The sequence below is a fragment of the Symphalangus syndactylus genome, chromosome 5, assembly GCF_028878055.3.
Source record: "Symphalangus syndactylus isolate Jambi chromosome 5, NHGRI_mSymSyn1-v2.1_pri, whole genome shotgun sequence".
Lineage (NCBI taxonomy): Eukaryota > Metazoa > Chordata > Mammalia > Primates > Hylobatidae > Symphalangus > Symphalangus syndactylus.
The window spans coordinates 108,185,769-108,198,770 of record NC_072427.2 but is presented as its reverse complement, the minus strand read 5'-3'; the positions used below and the strand labels follow the sequence as shown (position 1 = coordinate 108,198,770).

The 13,002-nt window shown below is 35.0% G+C and overlaps 1 protein-coding gene across 8 annotated transcripts in view; it reads left to right on the top strand.

Annotated features, from left to right (window-relative positions):
- The window catches only part of NCAM2 (neural cell adhesion molecule 2), a 567,512-nt gene that overhangs the window by 351,376 nt on the left and 203,134 nt on the right, over positions 1-13,002 (top strand). For all 8 annotated transcript variants that reach the window (XM_055279341.2, XM_055279340.2, XM_063640653.1 and 5 more), the window contains 2 exons: positions 335-452; positions 11,696-11,856. In XM_055279341.2, the coding sequence (XP_055135316.2) occupies positions 335-452; positions 11,696-11,856 (279 nt within the window). The remainder of the gene's footprint in view (positions 1-334; positions 453-11,695; positions 11,857-13,002) is intronic.

Sequence of the window (13,002 nt, the reverse complement as noted above, 5' to 3'; positions counted from 1 at the left end):
AATAAATTTAGTAGTGAAATAGCTTTACAATGAATTGATATAATTATTGCACATTAGAACGCAGATCATTGATGGACATTTGGACATATGTAACAAACCTGCACGTTGTGCACATGTACCCTAGAACTTAAAGTATAATAAAAATAAAATAAAATTAAAAAAGAACCCAGATCAGTGGTAAACTTATTTTACTACGAAACCAAATCAGTTTCATTAATATAAATGGAGATGTGAAGGATGATATTTGAAAGCTTAAAATGTGGCAAAAATCCTCTAAATGATGTTAGTGAAGGTGTTTTCATCTCTATTTATTCTATATTCATCTCTCCTTCAGTGCCGCCAGCAATCTCAATGCCTCAGAAATCTTTTAATGCCACAGCAGAGAGAGGAGAAGAAATGACGTTTTCCTGCAGGGCCTCAGGCTCTCCAGAACCTGCCATCTCCTGGTTCAGGTAGGTTATGCACCCCCCTCCTTCTAGCTTGTGTCCATTATCAGGCTTATGGAACAGTATTGGGATCTTAATCATTTTGGTAAAAAGCAAACCATTGCATTTTAGTTTCATTCAGAAAAAATCCTAGTGCTATCTTTGGAGCTTAAGGTGGTTAGATTAAACTGCTAAAGAGATCAACAGTGTGATCCCGCTCTAATATTCTGAGTCAAAAGCTGTACCCATTATACTTATTCTGTCTGTAAAAGCAGACTTTTGGAAAAATGGGACCAGGAGCACCTGTGACTTATTCAAACATTTTATTATCACTACAATGTATCTTGAAATAGATATTCTAGTGTTATTGACACCACTGTCATATGTATACAATATCATATTTTATTAGAATATAATTGTGTATATTTGTATTATACACAAAATATTGTATTATAAAAAACTGATTTATAGCATTAAAATTCCATGAATTTAATGTGTAATTTTTAAAAATTACCTCATCAAATGAATAAACTCTGTATTCTAAATCTATAATTTGAGAGTTTACTTTTTTTAGAATTTTAAAATACTATTTGATTTTTATTAAGATCAAGAATATTTTTAAAATATTCCATTCTTTTAGATTGTGTCTCAAACTACTAAATTGGAGACAATGAACTTTAAAACTGGACCATCTTGTAAATATGCATTAGTAATGCAGGTTACTACAAAAGCATTAGGTACAAGTATTTACAGAATCACTTCATAAAACATATAGTGAAAAATAATTTTAAAAGATTAGTAAAATATACATCAGAAGTGCAAAAGTGTCCCTACTAAGGATTAGGTTATTGTTTTAAAAGTTCTTTGAAGGACAATAATTGAAATCCCAAACTAACTTTTATTCTTTTTTGCTTGAGCATGTACTGATATTACCTTCAACTTTCAACCCTTTGTTTATACTGCTTATCATTTTAATATAGGATGTAACAATAAATGAGATGTTTCTTCAAATATTATGTGTTTAGATATTCTTTTCAGACACTAATTTTCTTGGGACAAACTGTTGGTATTTTTTAGTAGGATTACACCTCGAATATTAATATATTCACCCCAGATAATCATCACCTGTCTCAGTCCCTGCTGATTTACTAGTGTGGATCCTTAAAAGTCTATATCAGACCTAGTTGTATCACAGAAAAGCTACTGAATCATTCATTCCAATGAAAAAATACTGTTCTACAATCTTTTTTCCTATGATTTTGTATTTCCAAAGAGATTTCTTTTTTCTTATTTGAACAGCATTTATTTAACAGATAAAGAAAGTAAAGCACAAAAATAGTATGAGTAGGAAATTGAACAGCAAACATGAGCTTGAGATACTCATGTTCCACTTTGGTATGTAGTGGGAAAAACATCCTAAACTTCAAGCTTATGCTGATCTTAGCTAATGTAATTGAGGATTCCACAAACCAATAGTGGGAATAGTAGCTGGTAGGAAAGTACAGGTGAATAAGCCTTGTTTTGAAATAATTTTCCAGTCATTTATTAAGGAATGCTATAAATGTAAACTGTTCTGTGTAAAGGGGCTAGAAGTCTTCCTGCATTCAAGAGCAAGAAAGGAACATGTATCTTTATCCTGTGATTTCATACTGACATGCACTTCATCATTTCTGAGGCAGAAATACATGGAAACTGGGTGTGTGATTGTTACAGTGTTAGAACATATGCCCTTGAAAAATATGACACCAGATTTAAGAAGAAAATTTCCTTTACTTCTGAGATTACTTGATCACAACGATTCCAAGTTTGACAGTAATTTCAGATTCCCCACCTATTTACGTTGATGTTAAGTTATGCAGATTCCTCATTAGTCCCATCTTTAGGATAATATTAGAACACTTACCATCAAGTCAGAATAGTAATTGTGAGACTAGATGCTTTTAGTTTGGTCAGTTTAGTTGTCTACAGCACAACCCTTTCAAATAACAGCTTACCAATTACTTCTCACCAGAATACCAAGATCCTCCAGCAGATGGGAAGTGTTAGCTGGCTTGGTTTTTCAGAGAGACTTCTTTTCTGCGGAGATTTTTTTTTCTTAAACTTTTACATTCCTTCAAAATTGTTTTCTTATATTTAATTAGAAATATTATTTTATAGACTAGTATAAATCAGATTCAAAGAATAACATAATGAGTAATTTAAATCTATATTTTTTCTTCTCCATATCTTCATATGGTATTAGTTTCATCCTTTGGCTAGAATGAAATAATAATAATTTATTGAAAACCTAAATAATTGTTCTAGTCTCTGGATATAAAATATATACTGGGAGGATGAGAATGTGTGGTTGTAACATCAACGAAGGTAAAATTTGTGTTAGAGGGAAATTCTGACCTTTTATCTGTAGATATAGACATGTCATGTTTAAGGAAAAGAAAAAATTCCTGAAAGTATCAGAAAATGTAGGGTAGCAGCCCTGAGAGAAATGTCCAGACTGTTTCATAGAGATAATATTTCCTAATATTTCCAAGCAAGATAAGTGAAGTCAGTTGTACTAGTCAGCTTGGGCTGCCAAAACCAAATACCACCCACTGGGTAGTTCACACAATAGGAATTCCTTGATCTCTTGACCTCGTGAACCGCCTGCCTTTGCCTCCCAAAGTGCTGGGATTACAGGCATGAGCCACCGCCAACATGGTGAAACCCCATGTGTGGTGGTGCGCACCTATAGTCCCAGCTACTCTGGAGGCTGAAGCAGGAGAATAGCTTGAACCCGGGAGGTGGAGGTTGCAGTGAGCCAAGTTCGCGCCACTGCACTCCAGCTCTGTCTCAAAAAAAAAAAAAAAAAGAATTTCTTTTCCCATATTTCTGGACGCTAGATGTTTAAGATCAAGGTACCAGCAGGGTGGCCTTCCCTCTGTGTACAAACTCATGGAGAGAGAGAGTTCTGGTTATCTTCCTCCTCTTTCAGAAACACCAATCCTTCTTTGTTTGTTTTTAATAATTTCAACTTTTATCTTAGATTAGCAGGTTTGTTACATGAGTATAATTTATAGAAACCGAAAGTAGATAAGTGGTTGCCTGGGACTGGATATGAGAATAGAGATTAACTGTGAATGGGTATAAGAGATCTCTTGTGGTGATGGTTTCACCACTCAATACAGTTACTAAAACTTCAGCCAACCAAGCAAAAACCACCAGTTTTATGGGATTAAGGCCTCACTCTTATACCCTCATTTAAACTTAATGTCCTCCATGGAGGCCTTATTTTCAAATACAGTCATTCTGGGGGTGAGGACACCAACATATGAATTTGAGGGTTAGGGAAACACAATTTAGTTCATAATATCAATAAGGAAGATAATTAAAGACCATAGTAGGGGAATTATAAAACATGTTCACAAAGAGAATCAAAAACACTTAGTGACATGTAAATCAAAGAGGGAATAAAAGCAATGACTCTAAACGTTCCTCCCTTCATTTTCATTCAAACAGTGCTTCTATATTGAGAATACAATATGGATTTTTATTGTTAGCCCGTTAATTTCATAAATTTAATTTATTTTAAAATGTTCCATTTAAACCCCACTTAATCATGATATACAGGCATGCCCAGCATAATGACCTATCAATGACACACCTCATATGTGATGGTGGTTCCATAAGATTATAATGGAGCTGAAAATGTCCTATTGTCTATTGACATCACAGCCATCATAAAATCATAGCTCAACATATTACTCATGAGTTGGTGGTTACGCTGGTGTAAACGAACCTATATATGAAAGCATACACATATTTTGTACACTACATAATACTTGATAAATGTGTTACTGGTTTATATATTTACTATAGTGTACTTTTAATCATTATTTTAGAGTGTACTCCTTCTACTTATAAAAGAGAGAAGTTAACTGTAAAACAGCCTCAGGCAGTTTCTTTAGGTAATATTCCAGAAGAAAGGATTGTTATCCTAGGAGATGACAGCTCCATGCCTGTTATTGCCCCAGAAGACCTTGTAGTGGGATGAGATGTGGAGGTGGAAGACATTGATATTGATGATCCTGACCCTGAATGGGCCGAGGCTAATGTGGGTGTCTTCCTTTTTAAAAAAAAAATTAGTGATAAAAACTTAAACAAGAAAAAATATATATCCTTATAAAATAAACAATAAAGAAAATATTTTGTACAGCTATACAATGTGTTTGTACTTTAAGCTGTTATTTAAAAAGAGTCAAAAGTTTAAAATTTTTAAGAGTATGTAAAGTAAAAAAAGCTAAGGTGAATTTATTATTGAAGAAAGAAAATGTTTAGTGTCGCTTAAGTATACAGTGTTTATAAAGTCTAGAGTACTATACAGTAATGTCCCAGGCCTTCACAGTCACTCACCACTTACTCACTGAGTCACCCAGAACTTCTAGTCCTGGAAGCTCCATTTACAACAGCAAATGTCCTACATATGTATAGCATTAATTTTTTTTTTGGAGACAGAGTCTCACTCTGTCACCCAGGCTGGAGTGCAGTGGTGCAATCTTGGCTCACTGCAACTTCTGCCTCCTGGATTCAAGTGATTCTCCTGCCTCAGCCTCCTGAGTAGCTGGGACTACAGGTGCGTGCCACCATGCCCGGCTAATTTTTGCATTTTTAGTAAAGACGAGTTTCACCATGTTGGTGAGGCTGGTCTCACACTCCTTGTGATTAGCCCGCCTCGGCCTCCCAAAGTGCTGGGATTACAGGTGTGAGCCACCGCGCCTAGCAAAAAAACTTTTATACCGTATTTTTTACTGTACCTTTTCTATGTTTTGATATGTTTAGATACACAGATATTTACTATTATGTTACAATCGCTTCCAGTATTCAGTATAGTAACATGCCATACAAGCTTGCAGCCTAGGAGAAATAGGCCATACCATATAGTTTCGGTGTGTAATAGGCTATATACCACCTTGGTTTGTGTAAGTATACTCTATGATGTAAACAGAGCTAGAAAATTGACTAAGGACATATTTCTTAGAACATACCTCTGTGGTTAGGCAGTGCATGACTGCATTATCCTTTTTATGCATTGCTGGAATCAATGTGTCAATAATTTGTTAAGAATTTTTTATATTCATCGTTATATTGTTCCATCATTTTCTTGTTCTTGACTTGTTAGGGGTCAGGGCATTACTAGTCTCATAGAATGAGTAGTGAAGTATTTCTTCTTCTTCTGTTTTCTTTTCTTTTTCTTTTCTTTCTTTTTTTTTTGAGAAGGAGTCTCGCTCTTTCACCCAGGCTGGAGTGTAGTGGCTCGATCTCGGCTCACTGCAGGCTCCGCCCCACGGGGTTCACGCCATTCTCCTGCCTCAGCCTCCCGCGTAGCTGGGACTACAGGCGCCCGCCACCTCTCCCGGCTAATTTTTTGTATTTTTTAGTAGAGACGGGGTTTCACCGTGTTAGCCAGGATGGTCTCGATCTCCTGACCTCGTGATCCGCCCGCCTTGGCCTCCCAAAGTGCTGGGATTACAGGAGTGAGCCACCGCGCCCGGCCTTCCTCTTCTGTTTTCCAATATAACTTTTATATAATGTTTATTATTTCTTACTTAAATCTCTGGAAAAATTCCCAGCGAAACCATCTGTCTCATAATTTTTCTTAAGTTCACATTTAAGTACAAATTCAATAATATTTTTCATAGAAATAGGGCTATTCAGGTAATTTTCTTTAGTGAGCTTAGATGATTTATGCAATTCCAGGAATTTGTCCATTTATTTTAAATGACATTTACTGGCATTAAGTCATTCATAGTATTCCTTTGTTATACTTCAATTTGCATGTTTTCTGTAGTATTCTTCCCTCTCTCATCTTGATAACCTCATAACTGGTTGTTTGTTCTACTGTCTTTTTTATTCTGATTATTCTAGATTTAGGTTTATGCACATACTAATTTCAGTGAATCTGCTTTTGGCGTCAATTATTTCTTCTTTGTTTCCTATTCTCTATTTCATTAATTTCTGGTTTTATTTTTATTATTATTTTCCTACTGTTTACTTTGTCTTTAATTTTCTCTTCCATTTTTCATTGCTTAAGGTGGACTCATGTCGTTGATTCTAATCATTTATTCTTTCTGATATAAGCATCTGTTTTTCCTCTCTAAATATGGGTATAATTGCACCCTGCTAATTTTGATATGTCATATTTCCACTTTGGGGGGGGTTAAATTTTTTTTTAATTCTCATGTCATTTTTAATACTATTCATTTAGAAGTATGCTGATTTGTGTCTAGGTATTTGGGTATATTTCATAAATATTACTGCTGTTGATTTTTAACTAAATTCTATACTTATCAGGAAATAGACTTTTTAATGGTTTCAATTTATTTAACTTTATTGAGTCTTAAATTATAGTATGTATATTCCACTATTATTGTATGGAGAAATCCCTAATATTAAATAGATCAACTCCCTTGATAGTATTGGTGAAGTCTTCTATATTTTTTTGTAACAATTCTTCTCCAACTTTATTTTTAAATGTGTCTATTTTTATATTCAGTTCTCTCTGTTTTGCTTCATATTTTTTGAAGCTCTAGTATTATGTGTTTAAACATTTATTCACATAGATCAATACTATGAAAATTATTATTTAAGAGTTTTGTTTAAGGATGGAAAAAATGATACCATATAGAACTTTGTTTCAGTCTTTTTCTGTTTTTCATTTTGTTATGTCTTCAAGTGAACTAAGTTAGGTAACTATGTCAAGTTTACTAATCTTTTCTACTGTAATATCTAATGTTTTTAATCCCATCAGAGTATTTTTCATCATTTTATTTTTATTCTCTGAGAGTTTCAAGGAGATGTTTTGTATGTCCTCCATGCCTCTCTTACCATTCTTATGTTTTACTTCCTTGAAAATATTGGAATATATTTCTAATAGTTGTTTTAATAGGCGTCTACTCACCTACCCTCTGTATCATACCTATATTTTGTAACTGATTGATTTTTCTCCCTCTTGTTTTATTTATTTTTTGGAGACAGATTCTGGCTCTGCCACCTGGGCAGGAGTGCAGTGGCACTCACCGCAACCTCCAACTCTCGGGCTCAAGTGATCTTCCTGTTTCAGCATCCCCAGTAGCTGGGACTATAGACATGTGCCACAATGCCCAATTAACTTTTTATTACTATTTAGAGAAGTGGTTTCAGTGTGTTGCCAGGGTTGATCTTCAAATCCTGGCTTCAAGAAATCCTCCTGCCTTGGCCTCCCAAAGTGCTGGGGATACAGGCATGAGCCACTGTGCCTGGCGATTTTTCTCCTTCCTCTGGGTCATATTTTCATGTTTATTTACTATCCTGGAGATATATATATATATATATATATTTTGAGACATAATCTCGCTCCGTCGCCCAGGCTGGAGAGTGCAGTGGTGCGATCTTGACCCACTGCAACCTCTACCTCTCTGGTTCAGGCAATTCTCCTGCCTCAGCCTTCGAGTAGCTGGGAACACAGGCACCTGCCACCACATGGCTAATTTTTGGATTTTTAGTAGAGATGGGGTTTTGCTATGTTAGCCAGGCTGGTCTTGAACTCCTGACCTCAGATGATCCACCTGCCTTGGCATCCCAGAGTGCTGGGATTACAGGTGTGAGTCGCCGCACCTGGCCGTATCCTGGGAATTTTTATTTATTTATTTATTTTTGAGACAAAGTCTAGCCCTGTCGTCCAGGCTGGAGTGCAGTGGTGTGATCTTGGCTCACTGCAACCTCCATCTCCCAGATTCAAGTGATTCTCTTGCTTCAATCTCCCAAGTTGCTGCGACTACAGGCGCCCACCACCACACCCAGCTAATTATTTTGTACTTTTTGTAGAAACTGGATTCACCATATTGGCCAGGCTGGTCTGTAACTCCTGACCTTGTGATCTGCCCTGCCCGCCTCGGCCTCCCAAAGTGATAGGATTACAGGTGTGAGCCACCACACCCAGCCAAGAATTTTTAATTGGGTTCCAGACATTCAGAATTTTGTGTTTTGGGGTGCTGAATATTTTTGTATTATTTTACTTTGTTTTATAGATGCAGTTAAGTGACTTGGAAAAAGTTTTATTTGAGAGAGAGCTTCCATTTAGACTCTTTTAGGTGGATCCAAACCACCTTCAGTCTAGGGTTAATCTGGTTCCATTACTGATGCAATGTTATTCTAAGGACGTGACTTAAGTCCTGTGTTTTAGGATATCTTTTTACTCTGGATGGTTGAGTTGCAGATTATTCCTGGTGCTATGTGAGCTTCTGGAATTATTGTACTTTATATTTTCTAATGGTTCTTTTCCTCATCTCAGAAGGCCTTACTGCTATACACTCATTGATCAATAGTCAGTTAAAGATTTGTTGGGAACCCTCTGCAGATATCTATAGCTCTGTTGCTTGTGGAGCTCTGTTCTCTCACGTTATCTAACCTGCACCTTCTAGTCGCTTTGACCTCCCGCAACTGCACACTGTCTTCCAACCCAGATACATTGCCTGACTCTGTTCGTGTTCTCTCCCTCCCTCAGCTGCAGCCTGAAAACTCTCTTCAGGCAGTCAGCGATGGAGGTACTCATATGACACTGTCATATGCAACCAGTTGGCTAATGTTTGAAAACTATTGTTTTATATGTATAGCCAGTGTTTTTGTTGTTTAAACTGGGAGCATATAGTTTATGGTACTACAGTATTGTTCAAAATGAAATTATCATTCAATTCTTTAGTGTTTACATTAATTCTGTAATCCCGACCCATGTATTTTTGTACCTGAAAAAGGGGGCGCTTAGAGAAGTGGTTTGAGTTTCAAAGAATGGGCTTAATGCATGTGTCAGAATCACTTGGAGTGATTTTTAGACATTGACATTTCACAGACATGGATTGTGAATAGCAATAGGAGCATTTCTATCTGACTTTATTGGGAGGGAGTAATAAGGTATTTATTGGGAGGGACTAATAAGGTATTAGTAATATTCCCTTGTTTATAATGGCTTAATTATATTTCCTATTGAGCATTTAAAGTGAATGTAATCTGTACACATTTATATTCTCTAAATATGTTCAAGTTTTGCCCCTCTACTTCAAAGGCCAAATCAAGGATTTTTATTTTCTCATGAAAATTCCCAGAGTAGTACAACCATCTTCCTTGTCATATCTCCCGTTATAACAGATCACCTCCCGCTCAAAAAAGTTGTAAGTCCACTAATGGAATCTGCATTAACCTCTATTAATGCCAACCAGATTATAGATTCCTCATGATGTGTGGCAACTAATTTGCTATACATCAAAAACATTTAGCACAATGTTTTATATGAAGTAAGGAGATATCCCTCTTTGTTAGAAAGAACATTGGAACTTAATTAACCCGCTGCTTTTATTAATGGGTGAGCCTGTCTTTTTATTTGTGAATTGAGGAGTAGAGATATACATATACTGTAGCTCTCTGATTTTGAATGAGTAAGCAGAGGGAAAATGCACATTTATGGGCTAATTGTGAGTGCTGAAACCTCTACTGTGCTATTATTATTATTATTATTATTATTAGGAAACAAATGAATAATTTTCATTGAAGATATTGAGAAATATATTGTATCACTAATTATGATGAAAGCCCTATCTACATATTAAATTCTAGACAAAAACTCTGAAATGTCATTTTTATACCTGTTGTAAAGATTGCATTAGTAATAATATCAAAAATATATATAAACGATACCATATATGCATTTATTATTATTATTATTTTTCTTTTCCGGACTCAGTCTCACTCTGTGGCCCAGGATGGAGTGTAGTGGTGTGATCTCAGCTCACTGCAACCTGCCTCAGCATCCCTCCAGAGTAGCTGGGATTACAGGTGCCTGCTACCACGCCTGGCTAATCTTTGTATTTTTAGTAGAGATGGAGTTTCACTATGTTGGCCAGGCTGGTCTCGAACTCCTAACCTCAAGTGATCCACACGCCTCTGCCTCCCAAGGTGCTGGGATTACAGGCGTGAGCCACCACACCTGACCCATTTGTTATTATTTTATGAATCCTAAGTTTGCAATCTTCCACTCCTCTTAAGAAATGTTGTGTACTTCATGGTACATTTAGAGATGTCATAAGAAACTGGAACAATAAATTCTATTGAGCATAGACATATAAAGATTATGTTCATATATGTGTTAGTGGTTTCTGGAAAGTAGAACCAGAATTCACTGGAAGGAACTGTTTAGTGTATCAGAGAAATGTTTGATTTTATTTTAGAAAATAGTTTTAATAATATTTATAGAGTTTTTTTTTAATTTAAACTTGTATGGACAGGCAAATCTCTCCACCCCAATGGACAAATTCCAGAACTTTCCATTAATGGTTTTAAAATCTATTCAGTCATCCAAAATACTATTATAAGAAAAATACAGGAGGGGATGCAAAGAAGAGAAAAGAGGAAAAAAGATGAATAAAATGAAACTGAGGAGAATACACAATATAAAACGATTTCACAAATACTGAGGGAAATCATAGAAATATTTCAGATTTAATATATTGAAAATATTTCTTACTGTAGATTATAGTAAAAATGTTTGAAAGCCATGGTTTTAAAGGACAACATAGACGAGAATGGAGCAGAATGAGATGTATTTCGGTAGAGAAAAAAAACCTTAAAAATATTGATAATTATTTGGGACTAAGAGGAAACAGGAAAACAATTTATTTTCCTCATTAAAGAATAAAATTATCATATTCAAAATAGTTTCTAAATTAATTGTGTTTTCATGTAATTCTCTCATCTTACTATTTTATTGGCAGTACTTACATGTAATATACATTTATGATGTGTTTACATTGTATTTACTTTGAAGCTTCTTTGAAGAAATTTTCTACATAAATTATTTTAAATGTGTCCCAGGAATGGAGTAAATAAATATATATAGTAAATATGTATTGTCTCACCAACATTTAACTGTGTATGGTATTTAAAACAGCAAACAAGATGTTTTTTTTTTTGCCAATAATCAAAGTACAAATTGAACTGATATGCTTTTCGCCTGGTAACTGTCAAGATTTTGACATAGCTCAAATGTTATTCTTGTGTCTACATTCAAAAAAAATTTCAAGTATAATTTTATTGTTTATTAATTAAGTTCTGAGGCTACTAAAAATATACTTTTGATTGGAGTATAACCTTGTCTTTCAATGATGATAGCCATATAGTCATCAGTGCCTGTAGATGAAAAAGTTGATTATAATCTCCTAAATTATGAAGTCAGATTTGTGAGGATGAACCTCTCTTTTCTTCTTTAGGAATGGCAAGCTCATTGAAGAAAATGAAAAGTACATATTGAAAGGGAGCAATACAGAACTCACTGTCAGGAACATAATCAATAGTGATGGTGGTCCTTATGTCTGCAGGGCCACAAATAAGGCAGGAGAAGATGAAAAGCAAGCTTTCCTCCAAGTCTTTGGTAAGTATTATAGCACAGTGGTTAAAACTGTTGTGTCTATTGGAAGATCAGAGTCAAATTCTACTCTAATCATTTGAACTATTTAAACTTTCCATATTAAATCCGTTTCCTCTTCTCTGTAATATGTTTTTAAATTTCAACTACCAGATAGAATTATTTGAAGAATAACATAAAATTACACATGCAAATTTTTGTAAGTCATTGATATGCTTACAGAAGCTGGAAAAAATTAATTTAAATTGCATCTAGTGGGGTTTGTCATCTGTATCTGTAAGGGTGGATCTCTGTAAGTCTCTAAATGACACGTTAGGATCAGTTTTACTTACGATATATTTCAAAAGGGCACATTTTTAAGGCTACAGTATAAAAACATTGACATATAACTATACTTAAATATTCGCTTTCATTTAACTAAATGAAAATATAAGATAAATATCTTCCATATTTACCAAGAGCCATATTATCTTATTTGGGTAACTCATAGAGCATAGAAAACCAGTACTTTACAAAAACATAATGATGTAGCTTCAATTGTGTTTACAAGAAGAAAGACAGTGATGGCAGTGGGTGCTTCTAATAGAAGTTTTCCCTTTAAATAGTGTAACACTAAAAAATATATGCCCTATTAACATTTAATATGTTTTCTCCAACTTTAAAACCACTGTTATTGAAATGCTTTCACAACAAAAAGAGGGAAAAGGAAGGAAGGAAAAATCTGTTAAAATAAGAAGGACCAGTGTTTGCAGTTGACAGGTGCAGAGTGCCCCTTACACTGACCATGAGATGAATGATAATCCCTGCGTGGACACGCCCTCTGTGGACTGGCCCTGTAGTCACTGCTGGAAACATTTTCTGAGCTAGAGAGATGTTTATAAAGCTTATATTCGAGTGGAGTGACAAGGAGAATAAACAGCTATACCAAAATTTATTAAAATAAAAAAATACAATTTTAAAAGTAGAGATGTTTTTAGAGTGAAACTGGATAAATCAGGTAGCATTGAATAAAGAGAAGTATTGTTTTGGATAGCATAGTATTGGAAAGTTACTTAGAAGGATGATGTGTTTAGGTGAGGTTTACACAAAAATCTAAGGATCAGAAGTAGGCCAAGCTAAGAGCCTGGAGAAGATTGTTCACGTGAGGGAAGA